The sequence below is a fragment of the Nilaparvata lugens genome, chromosome 7, assembly GCF_014356525.2.
Source record: "Nilaparvata lugens isolate BPH chromosome 7, ASM1435652v1, whole genome shotgun sequence".
Taxonomy (NCBI): domain Eukaryota; kingdom Metazoa; phylum Arthropoda; class Insecta; order Hemiptera; family Delphacidae; genus Nilaparvata; species Nilaparvata lugens.
Genome location: NC_052510.1, coordinates 15,948,387 through 15,965,855, shown reverse-complemented (window position 1 = coordinate 15,965,855; position 17,469 = coordinate 15,948,387). Strand labels below are relative to the sequence as shown.

At 35.6% G+C, this 17,469-nt stretch overlaps 1 protein-coding gene across 2 annotated transcripts; it reads right to left on the bottom strand.

The window, feature by feature from the left end:
• Positions 1-784: 784 nt before the first annotated feature.
• On the bottom strand, positions 785-15,734 carry LOC111058940 (serine/threonine-protein kinase 40). 2 transcript variants are annotated; one of them, XM_039432178.1, is made up of 9 exons: positions 14,562-15,734; positions 13,382-13,762; positions 11,657-11,805; positions 11,363-11,497; positions 10,348-10,578; positions 2,732-2,915; positions 2,105-2,234; positions 1,702-1,855; positions 785-1,007 (listed from the first exon to the last, which is right to left on the bottom strand). In XM_039432178.1, the coding sequence occupies exons 3-9, from the start codon at positions 11,798-11,800 to the stop codon at positions 957-959; spliced, it is 1,029 nt and encodes a 342-aa protein (XP_039288112.1). In that variant the 5' UTR covers positions 11,801-11,805; positions 13,382-13,762; positions 14,562-15,734; the 3' UTR covers positions 785-956. The 2 variants fall into 2 exon arrangements, with proteins under 2 accessions (XP_039288112.1, XP_039288111.1); XM_039432177.1 differs by having other exon boundaries at positions 15,465-15,734.
• Positions 15,735-17,469: the final 1,735 nt, after the last annotated feature.

Genomic DNA, 17,469 nt, shown 5'->3' with positions numbered 1-17,469 from the left:
TTTTTTCAAATCACTTTCAAAAAGTTCATGTAGTACCTACTATTGTGTTTGAGACACTTCTGGCGCTATCATAGTTTCACCACTATTCTGTTCCACAGTCCTACCTCTTGCAGTCGTTAACTATATCTATAATAATTATATAAAGTAAAGAGCTGGCTTATGCACGTACGGGATAGGAATATTATGTTTGACGCATCATCACGTCTAAACTACTGGACTAATTAACTTGAAATTTTGCTTATGGATTCTTAATTAACCAAGGATGGTTATAGGCATATTCTCGATTCTTCAAAATTTCATTTTGTCAAGTTTTAAAATAGATCCTTGCGAAGCACGGGTTCTTGCTAGTGTCAAGCATAGAAACGTTCTAGGGCCGGTTTCCGAGCTCGGGATTTAGCTAAGTTCTAGACTTTGAACAGCTGGAGTCAGAAAATTGGCTTTCCGAAACGGGGCGTAGTCATAGTTTTTATGATAATCATTATTTTCTCATTTCTATAATTGAAACGTTTTTCCTTGACGAAATGAAACATTCCTAAATAATTCAAAATAGCTGAAACTTTACACTACTTTTTTCTTTATTTTATTTTGGGTTCAATTTTCTAGTTTTTCGAAATCTAATTTAAACGTGGACTACGACTAAGCCCCGTTTCGGAAAGCCAATTTTCTGACTCCAGCTGTTTAAAGTCTAGAACTTGGCTGAATCCCGAGCTCGGAAACCGGCCCTTAGATTTACTTAGATGATCCTTTGTAACTACATTTAAGATTTTATAAATTGATACATTTTATGAATTATTCATGAATTGGTTTTTATCTACTGTAAATGGCAACATGAGCAACATAATTCTAGTAAATTGATAATAGAGTTTAACCTACCTTTGAATGATAATGGTTGCGTGGAGAACGTGATATTTTGTTCCATTTTGTACTTTGTGATGCCTCAAACTGGATTGTGACAACTAATTACTCGATTCATCCTCCTTCAGTTTATCATCAATATCAGGTACTTCCTGTAACACATAGACAATGTATGCTTGACTAAATCAGAATATTTTCAGCAATATGCAAACACAATGTTTGTGTTTTAAACAATGATCTTTCATACACTTACTAGATATACAAAGATTATTTATACTCATTAATTTTATAATAATTGATTTTGGTATCCAAATCCTGTTCTCTTTAATTATGTGAAAAGTTATTCAGAGCAAGACCATAGACGTTTTCTCAAGCGTTTTTCAGACGACAACCCAATAAGCCAATCGGAGAGCTTCCTGCCCTGCCGACTCTGAAAAACACTTACTATGGTCTTAATCTCTCATTAATATCCTTTTAATTATGCCTCAAGTAGACATCATTCACAGCGAAGCAATACACTATAATTTTTAAAATAATGGATGACTTAGTCTAATAACTGGGCTTTTAATTTGCTCTGAATACAGAGAGATTCATGTACTGTACCAAACTTGTTTTCTAGTGATTTATAAAAACTTATCTTTTACTTCAAATCAGTTTCAATCAAAACAGTTTTCAAGGATAATAAGTATTATTACTGAGTTAGTATTTGATCAATATTAATAATCAGTATTTTCATTAAGTAGATTTCCATTATGTTATTAAAATATAAGGTTGATGTTATTAAAACATAGTCGAAGTTATTTCGTTTTGGGATTTTATGAAGTTGATTGTTGAATCTAATTTTACCTGTAATGGCACCAACGAAGAATTGAGATAGCGATTGGTTGCAATTATTGCTGACAACGAATCTACGACTTCCGAAGCGGTAAGCCGCTTTGCAGGATCCAACACAAGGAGTCCTCTAATTATATCTTTTGTAGATTCACTTACTCTCCCATCGCTATAAAAAATTGGATTAGAATATTAACGAGTGCGACACTTTTGTTTGAAAGTTGATTATATGAAGTCATAAATTATTTATCGTATATATGTATATAGTGACGAACTAGTAATCTAAATCACCATTTGTTCATGAATCATAACAACATTTTCCAAGTTTTGTGAGAAAAACAATTTAATTAGAAAAAGCAACATATTGCTTTTATTCAATTTAAAAAGATGTGAAACGATGATAAAGGGAAATACTTACTTTGGAATTGTATAGTCGGCAGCTTTGATCTTATGGAAAAGCTGTGTGGGACTAGAGTCATAGAAAGGGAACTGTCCATAGAGCATGGTGAAGAGGACAACACCTAGAGCCCACATATCTGACGGTTTACCTAAAAAAATTTAATGACAATGATTATATAACACGCACGAAATCAAATTAACGTTTACTATCATACAAGCATTCCGAGAATGAAAACCACAATATTTAAAAAAAAATTGAACATACTATATTTTACTAAATAAAAAATGAAATATATCGCTGATGTAGTCATCAATTTACGACGATTAATAGTGAATTGGCATCTAGTCTTCATTTTGCGACTATATGATATGATAAGGTGCGTGTAAATAGCAAATGGAAACCATATAAGTTTTAACATTTTGCATCAAAAGTAAACACTGTGTTTACCTCCTTTAAAACAGCATACACCCAACTCTGTTTTTTCAGATCCCCTATCAATTGTGAAATGATTGTAATGATACTCAACAGTTTAATAGATCTACCTTGTAGTAAAGTCTATGTACCACCCACCACAATACAATGATTATTAGTTGACAATTAATACCAAGTTTCTTGTTGGTGAATAAATAAAAGGTTTGTACTTACCAACATATGGCCTGCCACACAACACGTCAGGTGATATGTAAGCGGGAGAGCCTCGTTGGTCTTTGAGTAGATCTCTCTCACTCCCTAGATGCTTTCCAAGACAGAAATTGGTGATGGTAACTTTGTGAGTGCGCTGGTCCAACACTAGATTGCCCAGCTTTAAATCTCTATGTACAATGTTTTTCTGAAACAGAAAACAAAGTTTCAAAGTGAGCTAGATTGTTTCTTAGAAACATTCAACTGGAAATTATATTTGAGGCAAAGAATGAATTTGTAGGATGATGTCGTTGATGACAGCATTCTACTAAATAAATTACAATTTCTTGGAGTCAGTGATAGAGCTTTAAAATTATTTGAATCATATTTAGAGGGTCGTACACAGACAGTGTGTGTAAACCATAGAGAAACGATAGCATATTAAGTAGATATCCCATGGTATAGGGCGTTTATGTCGCAACTTTTACTGTTATCCCAAACCGATAGTTCACGTGGTTCTTTCCTATGCAGCTCTGTGACGCTGGTAGTCTCTCAAATTGTGCCGTTCGTACACTATCACCCCAACAAAACAGTAAAAATTGACAATAATCGACAGTAATCGGCTTGAGATAACAGTAAAAGTTGCGACATGAATTCCCTATACCATGGGATACGCTATTGTTTCTACTTACGCTATTGTTTCTCTATGGTGTAAACTCAAGTCTTTCTGATCCACTTAGGATCGGAAACTAGCACTTCCGAGCTCGGGATCAATAAGTTCTGGACTTACAGAGTCCAGGACTAAAATAAGCTCTCGGTCTAAATCAACTTTCTGAGTCATGGGTTTATGTTCTAAACTCCGGGGTCTATCAAGTTTTCGACTTATTCAAAGTCCATGACGTAGTAAACATGAGGGAAATTCACAATATTTTGCTGTTGTATTGTTGGCATTATAGCAAAACGAAAACAGCTGATTGCAGCGGGATAATTCAAATGCTCTACAACCTATTTTGTAATAATTATTTTGTGAAAATACGTTTCGATTTCTTTGTATGGTGTAGGTCTATAAATTCATAGAAAAACCTAAACTTTTGAAAAACATGAATAAAAAATAAACATTTCATTTTATGCTATGCTATTATTTATCATTGATCCTCAGTGCCATATATTTTGGAATAAAAATTTTAGTATGCTACCTATCCTACCTATTGAAATGTATTTGTTTTGAAAAGAACTGTAATAATAATTTATTATTATTATATTATTATTAATAATATGTTGAATATGGCATAGATTAATAATATTCACATTGGGAGATAAAATTCCAAGGCAATTGTCTCTTTTCTGTATAGGGCTACTTGTAATATAAATAGAAATGAAAATAAAAATCTGGTACCCTTTGTTGAATTATTTTATCACAATATGTTTCAACATTAATGCTATTTTCAGGTTGAAATTTGAGAGAAATTTGAGTTGAAACTGAGATTTTCATTTTTATTCCAAGGCAATCCTTGTATTATTTTTCTTGAACATTTTTAGGTTATGTCACAGTCGTGAAAAGAGGTTAGTTTTTTATGCATAATATTATGAAGAACTTTATTCCAAAATAAACTTGTAGAATGATGTCGTTGATGACAGCATTCTACTAAATAAATTACAATTTCTTGGAGTCCGTGATAGAGCTTTAAAATTATTTGAATCCTATTTAGAGGGTCGTACACAGACAGTGTGTGTAAACTCAAGTCTATCTGATCCACTTAAAGTACCACACGGAGTACCTCAAGGATCCAGTTGTTTTTATCCATTCTTGGGCCACTATTATTTCTTGTGATGATGAACGATATAGAATTAAATATTTCATCTAAAGTTGTTTTCTATGCAGATGATTCATCATTGGTTACTTAAAATGTTGATCTGAGTGATCTACAAAAAAAAATGTCCAGCAGTCAGGGTGAGGCTTCAGCTTGGTTTAGAGCGAACCGCCTATTTTTAAATAGTGCCAAGATGCAAACAATGGTGCTTGGACTGAGAAAGATTAGTGATGGAGCTGAAAGTGCAAAGCTTCTGGGCATAACATTGGATCAGGAGCTCACATGGATGAAAGTGTCTGCTCAAAATAAAGTAGGGTTATATATCTCCTTCGTAGTCTCAAGGACTGTGTGCCTTCAAGTTATTTGAGAATGTGCTACTTTGCCTTTTTTCAAAGCACTTATATGTATGGTCTAGTCTTGTGGGGCTGCGCCCCAGAGGTTCGAAAAGTATTCTTGCTCCAGAAAAAGTCTTTAAGAATGATATGCGATGTTGATTATCTGGAACATTGCAAGCCCCTATTTAAAAAAACAGAAAATCATGACAGTTTACAGCATGGTCGCTTTCAAACTTCTACAAATAAAAAAGAATTTAGGCTCATACTGCTGCAGAACCGACATCCACAGTCATAACACTAGGAAAAAATCAAAAATAGATGTACCATATACTAGATTGAATAGGATAGCAACCAGCCCGAATATCTTAGATTGAAATTATTCAATAAATTACCCATACTAGCCAGGAACCTACCAACTAAAATGTATAAGCAGAACATAGAGCGCCTTCTATTAGACAATCCATTATACTCACTTTCAGATTTCTTTAATCTACCAGTTGACCAACTATTTTAATTGAAGCAGGGAAGAATATATCACTAATTATAATTGTTCTCTATATTTTTATTGTTATGTTTTTGATGTACCTATTCTCTATTTTATTATTTAATGACTATATTCTACTATGTTGAATAACTTTATCCTATTTTATATATTCATTATTCTATTCAATGATACCTAGTATAGATAAATTATTATATTATGTACATTTTACTATCGTGAAATCAAACCTGAAGTTATGTACGAAATTATTATTATCATATTGACGTTTCCGATAGCATTGTTTATGCATGGAAGGAATAAAATTATTCTTATTCTTATGAACTAGTGCAATGCCAGGACAACAATTGTTCAACAATGTTCAAAATCTTGCTTCCAAAAAAATACTCATCAGAAGGAAAATGACAACTTACAATACAGTCTATAGAAATACAACTATCGATATCATCAGGGAGTAGTCCCAGATGATGTGATAATGATGTAAAAATACATTATTTATACATCTTCTGCTAGTACAATGCCCAACGAGCTGGCACTGCTTTTTACAAGGTACAAACTAGATATAGTTTCAGCCCAAGATGACCAAGAATTACTATTACAACCCTGTAGTTCGCAACTGATCTCAAACTCAATGTCTTATACTAAGACTGACAGCATGACTGAGACTAGAATGCAGAATTTAAATTTTCAAATGCCGCTGCAATATAAATACTACTAGAAATTGAAGCACGTAGAAGAATAATAGTCTTAATTATTATTCAAAAATTGGAATTATAATTTTCTTTAATTTATTGAATTGGATTCAATGTCTTATACTAAAACTGACAGCATGACTGAGACTAGAATGCAGAATTTAAATTTTCAAATGCCGCTGCAATATAAATACTACTAGAAATTGAAGCACGTAGAAGAATAATAGTCTTAATTATTATTCAAAAATTTGAATTATAATATTCTTTAATTTATTGAATTGGATTCAATAAATCTACACAATAATTAAAAAATGTGAAATTAACACATTTACTAAGCCACATTGGACTGTTTATAAATTAGAATCGGAACCGGTTCAGGCTTTAGATTGTGGTACTTTCTGAAAGTTGAGTCATTCTTAATTATTAAATACTAGCAGGTAACCGTGCTTCGCAAGGGTCTATTTTAAAACTTGACGTAATGAAATCCAGAAGAATTGAAAATAGGCCTATAAGAATCATCGGTTGATTAAGAATTTATAAGCTGCATTTCAAGTAAATCAGTCCAGTAGTTCAGACGTGATGATGCGTCAAACATAATTTTCCAATACTACTTTACACCTGTATACCTGTATAATAATATTTTTTAATTCCACCATATGATTTGGTGATTTTTTTTATGAAATCGTATGTACAATTAATGAATTTTGAACATTAATTCTGAAAAATCTAGAAGGAAAATTGAAATTTGGGCTTCCAGGTGCACGAGATTGATATTTTTAGAATCTATGTTCAAAATTCCCGTGAGGGGTTGCTAGTCCTCCATCGGGTGCCTCCCCAGGTGGCGGATAGGGGAATGCCTCCCAGATATGGGTGGTACCGGTGAAATAAAATAGCCGGGGTGGACCAAAACTAGCAAAACGGCCAACGGCCTCGAAGGCGGATCAGGAGAAATCCCAACGGCGGAGAGGGCGGAAGAGCCTAGGGAGTTAACCCGAATCAAATCCAGGGTAGGTTACACTCTGTAAGCTGAGGTGGAAGCGAGAGCCTAGGAGATGGCAACTCTAAACAAAAGTCCCTGGTCCTCCAGGTTGGGGGTTGGTCGAGGTGTTAACTGCTCTTCACCGTAAAAAGCTTTTTGTTGAGAAACTTACACAACAGCCTCGGACGGATCGGAATTCAGGAAAAACAAATAGGCAATCGAAAAGAAATAATGATTTGGTACTCGGAACGTGGAATGTGAGAACAATGTTAAGGGCAGGTAGAATGAGTGAAATTGCAGAGGAGATTCTGAAATATCAATTTGATTTGGTAGCACTCCAAGAAGTGAGATGGCGAGGACAAGGCAGAATTGATAAGAGAAACTTCTCTCTCTTATATAGTGGCCATGAGCAAAGGTCTGGAGCATTTGGAACAGGATTCATTTTGTCAAAGAAGTTGAGGAGAGCCCTGATAGAATTTGAAGCACTTAATGAAAGAATTTGCAGAGTGCGCCTCAGAGGTAAATTTAGAAATGTATCAGTTCTATCTATACATGCACCCACAAACGAAAAAGATATAGCAATCAAGGAAGACTTCTATGAACAGTTGGAATCAGCATGTGCTGGGATATGTAAATACGATCAATTGATCATTATGGGTGACTTCAATGCACAGGTTGGGAAGGAAAGTTATCTTGAGCAAGTGGCTGGAAAACATACCTTACATGAGAAAACTAATGAGAATGGATTTCTACTCAGCCAGTTCGCAATGAGAAACAAGATGCAGATAAGAAGCACTCAATTCCCACACAAAAAAATCCATCTCGGCACTTGGAAATCACCAGACTCGATAACAGTGAATCAAATTGACCATGTACTTGTGGACTCTCGGAATACTTCATCAATTATTGATGTAAGGAGTTGTAGAGGTCCTAATTGTGACTCAGATCACTTCATTGTCAAAGCAGTGGTTAGGCAGAGACTGTCAATGATGAAAATACATAAAGTCACAAGTAAGAGATGGGATGTCGAAAAACTTAAAAATCAACAGAATCGGAATGACTACATTAGACTTGTTCAGATTAAAACCAGAGACATCTTAGGCTCAGATGGGGTTGAAGAAGTATGGTCCAAACTAGCCACTGGCTTGAAAGAAGCAGCAGATGAAGCGATCGGTGAAAAGAGATGGGTGAGAAACGAGAAATGGTTCGACGATGAGTGCAGAGAAGTAATAAGAGAGAAGAATGAGGCAAGAGCTCGGATGATTCAAAGGGAGACTAGACGCAACTGTGAGGAGTACAAGCAGAAACGCGCGATAGCCAATAAAACATGTAAAAGAAAGAAAAGAGAGGCAATGAAGAATCAATTGGGAGAAATAGAGTGCTTGTACAGACAAAATGAAACACAGAAGTTTTACAGTGCTATGAAGAAAATTAATAGAGAATATAGGCACAAAATTAGCTCCTGCAAAGACAAAAGAGGAAAAGTTATAAGTGAAGAGGACAATGTAATGGAGAGGTGGGCAGAACACTTTGAAGAACTGCTAACATCAGCAGAGACCAATGAAGATGAGGGTGGTCGAAACGGGGATGAGGAACCACCAATCAACACAGATGATGTACCAGAGCCAACATATGAGGAAATAGAGGCTATTGTTAAGCAGCTCAAAAATGGCAAAGCAGCTGGGGAAGATAATATACCTCCTGAAATGATAAAATACGCTAGTCATTTCACAGTGCGGAACATACATGAGCTTATATGTATGATTTGGAGGAAAGAAGTCATGCCGCAATGCTGGAACATAGGCCTCATATGTCCCATTTATAAGAAAGGAGATAAACTAGAATGCTCCAACTACCGTGGGATAACTCTGCTCAGTGTAGTTTATAAAATCCTTTCAAGTGTAATCAACAAAAGAATGACAATATATGTAGAACGAATCATTGGAGAGTATCAGTGTGGTTTCCGTCCTGAAAGAGCGACAGCAGACCAAATCTTTACAATAAGACAGATCACAGAAAAGTTCTATGAGCATGACCTCGACCTACACATTTTATTCATCGATTTTAAACAAGCCTTTGATAGTATAATAAGGGGTGAATTATGGAAAGTACTAGAGCATTATGGCTTACCGAAGAAGTTGATCAAACTTGCCAAAATGTCAATGAACAAGACTACGGCCATGATAAAAGTTGGATCTAGAAAAAGTAGAAAGTTTGAGTTCAACACTGGCGTAAAGCAAGGTGACGGACTGTCAGCACTCCTATTCAATGTTGCATTACATCGTGTGATAGACGTCATTGACAAGAGAGGCAGCATTTTTCATAAAATGTATCAAGTATGTGCTTATGCCGATGATGTAGCCATAATTGCCAGAAGAAAAGATATCCTCCAGGACACGTATAAATTACTAGAAAGAGAAGCACAAAAGATTGGTCTCCTAGTCAATGAAAATAAAACAAAATACATGAAAATATCAAGAAGTCAAGCGCGAAGGGTTCCACAGAGTCTGAGAATCGATAATAGGTTGTTTGAGGGAGTGAAAAACTTCAGCTATCTGGGTGTTGAATTGAATAATCAGAATATGATGAGCACCAGTATCAAACAAAGAATATTGTCGGGAAATAGAGCATACTACAGCAACATGAAGCTTCTAAAGAGCAGGCTCATCAGTAGAAGCAGCAAGCTTAAGATTTATGAAACCCTTATAAGACCTATAGTTACCTACGGCTCTGAATCATGGACTTTGACTAAGGAAGACCAACATAATTTAAGTGTATTTGAACGAAAGGTGCTTAGAAAAGTGTACGGTCCTGTAAAAGAAGGAGAAGAGTGGAGAAGGAGAACCAATGCTGAACTTGAACTATTAATAAAAGACCGTAGTATAGTACGCTTCATAAAGGCACAGAGACTAAGGTGGTTCGGACATATTTATAGGATGGAGGAAACCAGAATGCCAAAAATAGTGCTTAAAGAGAAGCTTCACTCAAGAAGAAAACAAGGCAGACCAAGAATTCGATGGGAAGATGAGATAAGGGATGATTTGATAAGGATGGGTTATAGAGGATGGAGAGGATTTATAATGGATAGAAACGTTTGGAGGAATGTTGTGGAGGAGGCCAAAGCCCACAATGGGCTGTAGAGCTATAACAGAAAGAAAAATGTTCAAAATTTGGAGATCTAAATCATTCCCGTTTTTCCAGTATGCAATCCACAAGTTGACATGTTTTGATGCGAACAAACGAACACACGAACAAACACAACCCTACTCTCTCTTATTATATAGATAAAAAGAAATGTTTAATTTGAAGAGGGATACAACCTACCTTATGTAAACTTTCCACTATCTTGGCTGTGTTGTAAAGTATCACATTTGACTCGTGCCAGGATAGTTTCTTTTCTCTGATGACATAATGCTGTAGATTGATGAGGTTGGCATTTTTCGGGCAGAAATCGTGAGCTGACAGACAGTCGAGGACCAGACAGAGTCGCTGTTTCACTCGGCCCGTGTAGACGGTGCGACCGTTCGCGCCAATCCGTTCTTCCAATGCAGAATCCTAAAACAATAATAAATAAAAATTAATAAATCATCAGATAAAGCGGTATCAGCTATCTTCTGTAGAAGGCAGTGGCAAGACAGAGAATCGGCCTCACTGTTCTCCTATCTTTCTCCACTGCCATTATAACGTGGACCTCACTATAGGCTACACTATAGTTGGATTTCTCAATTGAAGATGAAGAAGAACAAGATACTAACTAAAGCTAGTATCTGTGCAGCTTCAGTATCAATATAATCATATATATTAAAAACGTTTTTCTGTCTCGAAATAACTCAATTAACTTATTCAGTTTCCATACTGGCGTTCTCGCGTTCTTTGACTTTCCTTTAATTCAAAGAACCCCTGCCTGCTAGTTCTCATTAACTGAAGCAATCTGACGGTCGGAGATGTGTGCGGTCAGTTAGGTAGAATGTATTCCCAAGGACGTGGAACTCGGATCGGGTGACCGCTCTGTGTACACATAACCCAACATTTTGTATATGGTTCCTCGATCGTAGCACCCAATTCCAAAGAAAGTGGATTAAAACTCTACAAGTTCAAGCATAATAGTTCATAAATAAATTACTGATAAAAAAACTTAATTTTGGTCTCAGAATCAATTTTCTATTGTTGCAATACTGCAATCAATATAATGTTTATCAGTAACGTATATCGTTATAAATCCAATTCAACAATATCTATGATATCAAATCCAGAAGTACATGATGTCAAACTTATTGACTGGTTTGCAGAAGCCTACATCATTATGCAATTTGAGAATCGATGTCCTGGTATGACTAACCTTGAAAAATCCATGATGGTGAACAACATTGGGTTGGTCGTGGAGCAATGAAAGGAGAGAGTATTCGGTATGAAGAAGCATCTTTCCTTGTCTATCATCCTGATTCTCTTCATCCTCTCCTTTCAGTGTCAAAATCTGCAATTAAAAAATACCATATAATATCGTTCAATACACAATAGAGTTTTAATATAGGAACTGATATGATTTAAAATGAAGGCATTAAAAATACATTCAGTTTAAGACTATATTCAATATAGAATATACTTGATGAGAAGAATATTGAGTTGGAATTACCTTCAATGTGTAAAAGTTATCAGAGTCTTTCTTTCTGGCCAAACATTGAACTATACTTTTTACAGGTGAACTTCCTAGAGTTGGTCCCAAGAGGAAAGGTCCCGCTTGTTTTATGCAATTCCTCGGCACAAGCATACCTTCCATCGGTACTGGAATCACACAAGAATAAGATGGCATCATAAATACTAATAATGAGAATCCAGCACTTGTAAGCTCAAAGGGTGAGAGGAAGAGTGTCATTTCAAGCCCTGAATTCGTTTTTTTCTGCAAGTTCTTCTCTTCAGTTAATCTCATTATGAATTAACACAATTTTCAACTATTGTCTCTTGTGGAGATTTTCATTTGCTTATATTATTATTACTAACTCTTATTAATACTATTATTAATGTAATACTACTGTGTATCTTATTTCTTTGATTTATTATTGTCTGTGACATTTTGTATTATCAAATATGTAATAGAATATTGATGAGAATCATTCATATGATTAGACATTTTTATAAACTTGTTACCATGCTTGTTACAACAAGCCTAATCTTTTTATCTGTTTATATGTATCTAGTACGTTCACATGGAACCATTCCAAGTGTATTTTGTGCAATACACAGGTTGCTTCAAGTCACTACACTACTAGAGAAAAGAGAGCATAAGAATATATTATCATGGTATAGGTCGTAAATGCTCCAAATTTCAAGGCGATTTTTTGTCAACTCAAGCCGATCACTGTCTTTTATTACAGTTTGGGCCAGGTGAGAGTGTAAGTGGGGTTTCACACCAAAGCTGGGCCGGGCCGAGATGAGCGGAATCCGCGTGCGCGCTAACTATGCAGGATTTAGTCGGGAGCATTCAAATCAACGCCGGGCCGAGCCGAGCCGAGCGGTGCTGGGCCGAGCCGAGCGGATTTACGCAGTCGGCTTGACGCCTAACTCGAGCGTTTTCGGCCAAGCGGATTCTGCCTTCATTCAGTTTAGTTCGATCTTCCCAAGTAGTGAGTTGCGCAGTATTTTGTATTTTTGAATTACTGAGCGAAACGGCAATCGGCTTGAGTGCGAACGCAGGCAGATTCCGCTCGGCCGATCCGCCCGGCTTGGCTCGGCCCGGCCCAGCTTTCGTGTGAAATCCGCCTAAGAACTGCACGGCATGAGAGACTACCATCGTCACATAGCTTAAAAGATCTACTGGGACTATCACCTTGAGTTGACAATGAAATTTGGAACTAAAACGCCCTACCCTATACCATGGGATAACTTTGTATGCCATATTTTCTCTATGCTATCATTAAGCTTAGATTGCAAAGCCTCATGGGTAGTGCCACACTTTGCACTTCACATGACATGATAGGTAATAGAAAACAATGTACTAATACGACATTTTTGACAGTAGGCTAATACACATTATACCTTAGACCAGTTATAGAATAGACACGCCCCATACTGAAAGTCGATGAAGCCAGCATCTACTGCCATATCGCCCCATCGTGACGTCAGCATCGTATAGAAAGCTTTTCTGTAGAGTTTGTTTACATTGTTTCCATAGCAGATTGTGTCTATTTCAGATGGAATTAAATTATTAAAGAACTAAAATTATATAATTAAGAGCTTATAATTATATATTATATAATGCTGACGTCACGATGGGGCGATATGGCAGTAGATGATATGACTTTCAGTATGAATATGCAATGGGGCGTGTCTATTCTATAACTGGTCTAAGCATTATACTTACATAAGATGACGCACTGGACAATTCGCTCTCCACCGAAGGCGATGATGACGTTGATGACGATGGCGACGATGTTCCTGGAGACGAACTGGTGCCGACATTATCACAGATTGGGTATCTGACATTGCAGCTGCCACTTGTCATACAGATCGGCACTTGCTGTGGAGCGTCCACTCTGCTAGCTGCAGTCACCACATTGTTCCTAACCACATTCCTACTACTCACACCCACATTTCCACGATAATTGTTTCTGACGCTACTCCCACTACTGCTGTTGCCACTACTTGATGCTGAATTTTGATCTGTCGACGTGCTACTGTTGTCGTTGGAAAACACATGTTTCCTGAATACTAGCTTCCTAGGAATCTTCATGACTGTAACGACCTGAAAAAACGAAAGAGCATGTTAGCAAAATAAAAATTCAGTATTCTTTAACAAATATTAATGATGTTTTATGACAAAGCACTAACTTCAAAAATTGAATTAAGATTTATATAATCTTTGTAATTCGAAAATCTTCTCTATGGTTCATGGACAAAAAGACTTATTTGCAGTAGCCTAGTGCATTTCATTACTACATATAGCTGACAAGGGGTATATATTTATCTCCCAAGAAAATTGAAGTCATCTATTAAGTAAACAGTAAGTAAGTATCTGTCCCAGCAGATTATCTGATAACAGCCTACCACTTACTGTTCCATAGCAGATACACGCAGCTGATACAAAGAAAATATTGCTGCTGCAAAAGAAGGCTGTGAGGATATTGTCATCAGCGGGAAGGATTGATCACTGCAGACCACTGTAATCAGCTTTGAGCATATTGATTATAGTTAGTATGTATATGTATGTTTCATTGATGCATGTGAAGAAAAATATATAAAAGTGTGATTAAGACATGCTACCATTAATATCATACAAGAACTTCGGATATCTAGAAACATCCCAAGGATTAATTGATATCCTTTAGGATTCATTGATGGATGCATGTGGAGAAAAATATAGAAAAGTGTGAGCAAATACATGCTACCCATCAATATCATACAACAACATCGAATATCTAAAACATCCCAAGGACCCAGGGCTCGTTTATGGTGTTGGCACTGACATTTTTTAACCTATTGCCAGAGTAGTTGAAGAGATTAGGAAACACTGACTTCAGGGGAAAAATGAGAGAGGATCTTACATCCAAGCCACTGTACTCTTTCGAGGAGTTCTTGCAGGACCAGAGGCCGTCCTTAGAACAAGGCCTAAATCAACATTTAGGCCTACCAACAGCCTACCCAGCATCAACAGGTCAGCGGTGACGCAGCGGTAATAATTTCTCCTCTGGTCAGCTAATGAGTAGCCTACATGCTGGCCAGAGGTTTTTGGTCATGAAACAGAATTTAAAAGCTGAATCTTTGTTACATTGTAATTCTTAAATTAGAAAAACACAGAGTTTGTACTAGAATCATAGAAAATCCTAATTGATTGAAAAATGAATAATCTTATCTTAAAGTAACCAAAATTTGTTATATACCGTAGTTGCTTCAAATTCGAAATGTGATAGCCTGTGGCAATAAGCAAGGTTCAATTGAGTAGCTTGGGCATTATAATAGCTTACTTTTTGACTACAAAATGAGTGCACACCATTTCATTACTTGGAAAGTATAAAATTCTAAAATAACTTTAAAACTCCAATTTTATAGCATAAATTTAATATAAATAAGGACTTTATTAATATTTGGTCAAGTTATTTATAATGAAAAATCAAAATAGGCTTTGATCAAGCCTTCAGATCAGGTGGTTTGCCATCAATACTATATTTGCAATAGCATTCATAAGCTCTATTGATACATTTCCCTTATTCCATTATTATTATGAGATGAAAAAATAACTGATTTACTATAAGTTACTTGAGTAAGTTGTAAAATGATAATCTGGTTCTACTTAAGCATTGGAGTAATGGTAGGTAATACACTAGACAAATGCAAATTACTTTCTCTACATTTCAATAATTTTAGAAATAAAAGTCATGAATTTTTGATCCAAAGTTGTTTAAAATATTATTTCTTAAAAACACCTCAAAATATAACGTTTTTCTTACCTCATGAATAAGGAATAAAATTTATTTTCACTTAGGTTATAATAGGAACAACCTACTTTCAAGGACCCAAAGTTTTTCTCATTATTTGAAAACAGTCATAAAGAACATGAATCCAAGTGTGAGTTACATATCAGACTAGCAAAAATCAATAAAAACATTAAAATCAAATAAATATTATTGAGAATAATACAAATTAACACAGAAATTGACAAAATTAAAGACGCAGCAAGCCATTCATTTTTTCAATGCTTTCTTGATTTTTAACTTCTGTCAGCTGTCTGTCACTGAACTGATCACGTAATGTGCTGCAAAAGGCAGTGGCTCAAAGATAAAAAAAAGCCCGCGTTGTTTCAAATTTGGACGTAATTTATCTCAATAATTTATTAGTTTTCAGCAATTAGCAAAAATTTATTAATATGAACAGTTTGAATAATAGTTAATTGATATTCAGTTACCTTATACAAAAATGAACGGTGTCTAGACGTAACAATCAGTTCAATAATGTATTTATAGTGATGAACGAAAATTAGGATGATACCGTAGGTAGGTATCCTATTCAATATTAGAATACCTGTATGGAAATATTACAAAACTCTACAAAAATTGAGAACAATATTCATCGAGCTTCATTTTTGAATAGCTAGTCATGTCGCTTAAACATTGTTCCCAAGATAAGCGTGGAATTTAATTCAATTCAATTTTTCTTCTGTCTGTGACCAGGGTATATACCGGATAGACAATGTCGATTAATAAAAACAAAAGTTGAAATATGACGTACACGAATCTCAAGATGGGAATGTTGTTACAAGATTGTTGCATGCGTTCATTTCCGTTCATTGTTGTGAGATTGGAGATTTATCATACTCCACTAGCTGCTGCAACAGACGTACAGTAGGGAAATGCATAAAAGTAAAAAATTATACATAAACTTGAAAAGAATAAGCTCATAATCAGCATGAATTTTCTAATCGATTTTAAAAAAGTTATAAGAGCAAAAAATTGGAGGCAAACGTTTTCTTATCAAAAATGTCACATCATCGCAGGAGTGGATATCTCGCGGAAACGATGGGAGATATAGAAAAAGTTGTATATTAAATATTGTAGGAAATTATTTAAGCTTCAATTTTGTATAGAATAGTCATCATGTTCGTAAAATACATAGTTGTCGAGTTACATGCAAGAAACCGAAAAATGGTACCTTTGAACCACACCACCCTCTTAGCACAGGGGTACCGGTAGGGACTTTTGATCTATCCTTACTACACTAAAGAACTGCTGGGTTTAAATTGTCTTCAAACTTTTATCTTTCTTTTTGCTTTTCCAGTTTCTTTTTTACCTCTAGCAGAGCAAACTTAGCATACTCTCAGCACTCTCGTTTTCCCAGGAGGGACTGAAATTTTCCAAAAAATGTTGTTTGTAGGCTAGTAGCCTAAGCCTAAATATAACTGGCCACCACTATAGTGAGGTCCACGTTATAATGACAGTATTTGATCAACTTTGGCTTTGCTATCCTTGTCTATCATTTGACAAAGCCGGTGGTACTATCTTTTTCTAGGTCCACAACGATGACAATTATGTTTTTGACAGTGTAGAAATATAATTAATTAATACAGAGAATCAGCATCGCTATTCTTCTATCTTTATCCACTGCCATTATAACGTGCACCTCACAATAGGACCTGGCTGTGGAGAATCTCCTCACATATTGGAAGTTCAACACTAAAACTTCTCATGAACTGAGTTACGGTACTGTTCTATTGGATATAACAATATTGAAATATTATAATAAGGCAAAAATAAAATGTACTCACCGATAACTTGAGTTTTTAGGAAATAGGACTTCTAATAGGTACGCGGTTTTCCGATAACGAAACTTGATGTCTTCGTCCTTGACTGGGGGTACCATACAGACTGTCAACGAAATCACAAGATGAAGCAATTGCATGAAGGAGATTAGTTTTATGTCGATAGTTGAACTAATAATATATCGAGAATCGTCAAGATA

Excerpts from the sequence above, each read along its gene's own strand:
- LOC111058940 (XM_039432178.1), bottom strand. The coding sequence starts at position 11,800 with ATGGAAGGTATGCTTGTGCCGAGGAATTGCATAAAACAAGCGGGACCT. Across the intron at positions 2,916-10,347 it reads TAGTGGAAAGTTTACATAAG|AAAAACATTGTACATAGAGA; the intron begins GTAGGTTGTATC and ends TTTCTGTTTCAG. Across the intron at positions 1,008-1,701 it reads CTTCGTTGGTGCCATTACAG|GAAGTACCTGATATTGATGA; the intron begins GTAAAATTAGAT and ends TATGTGTTACAG.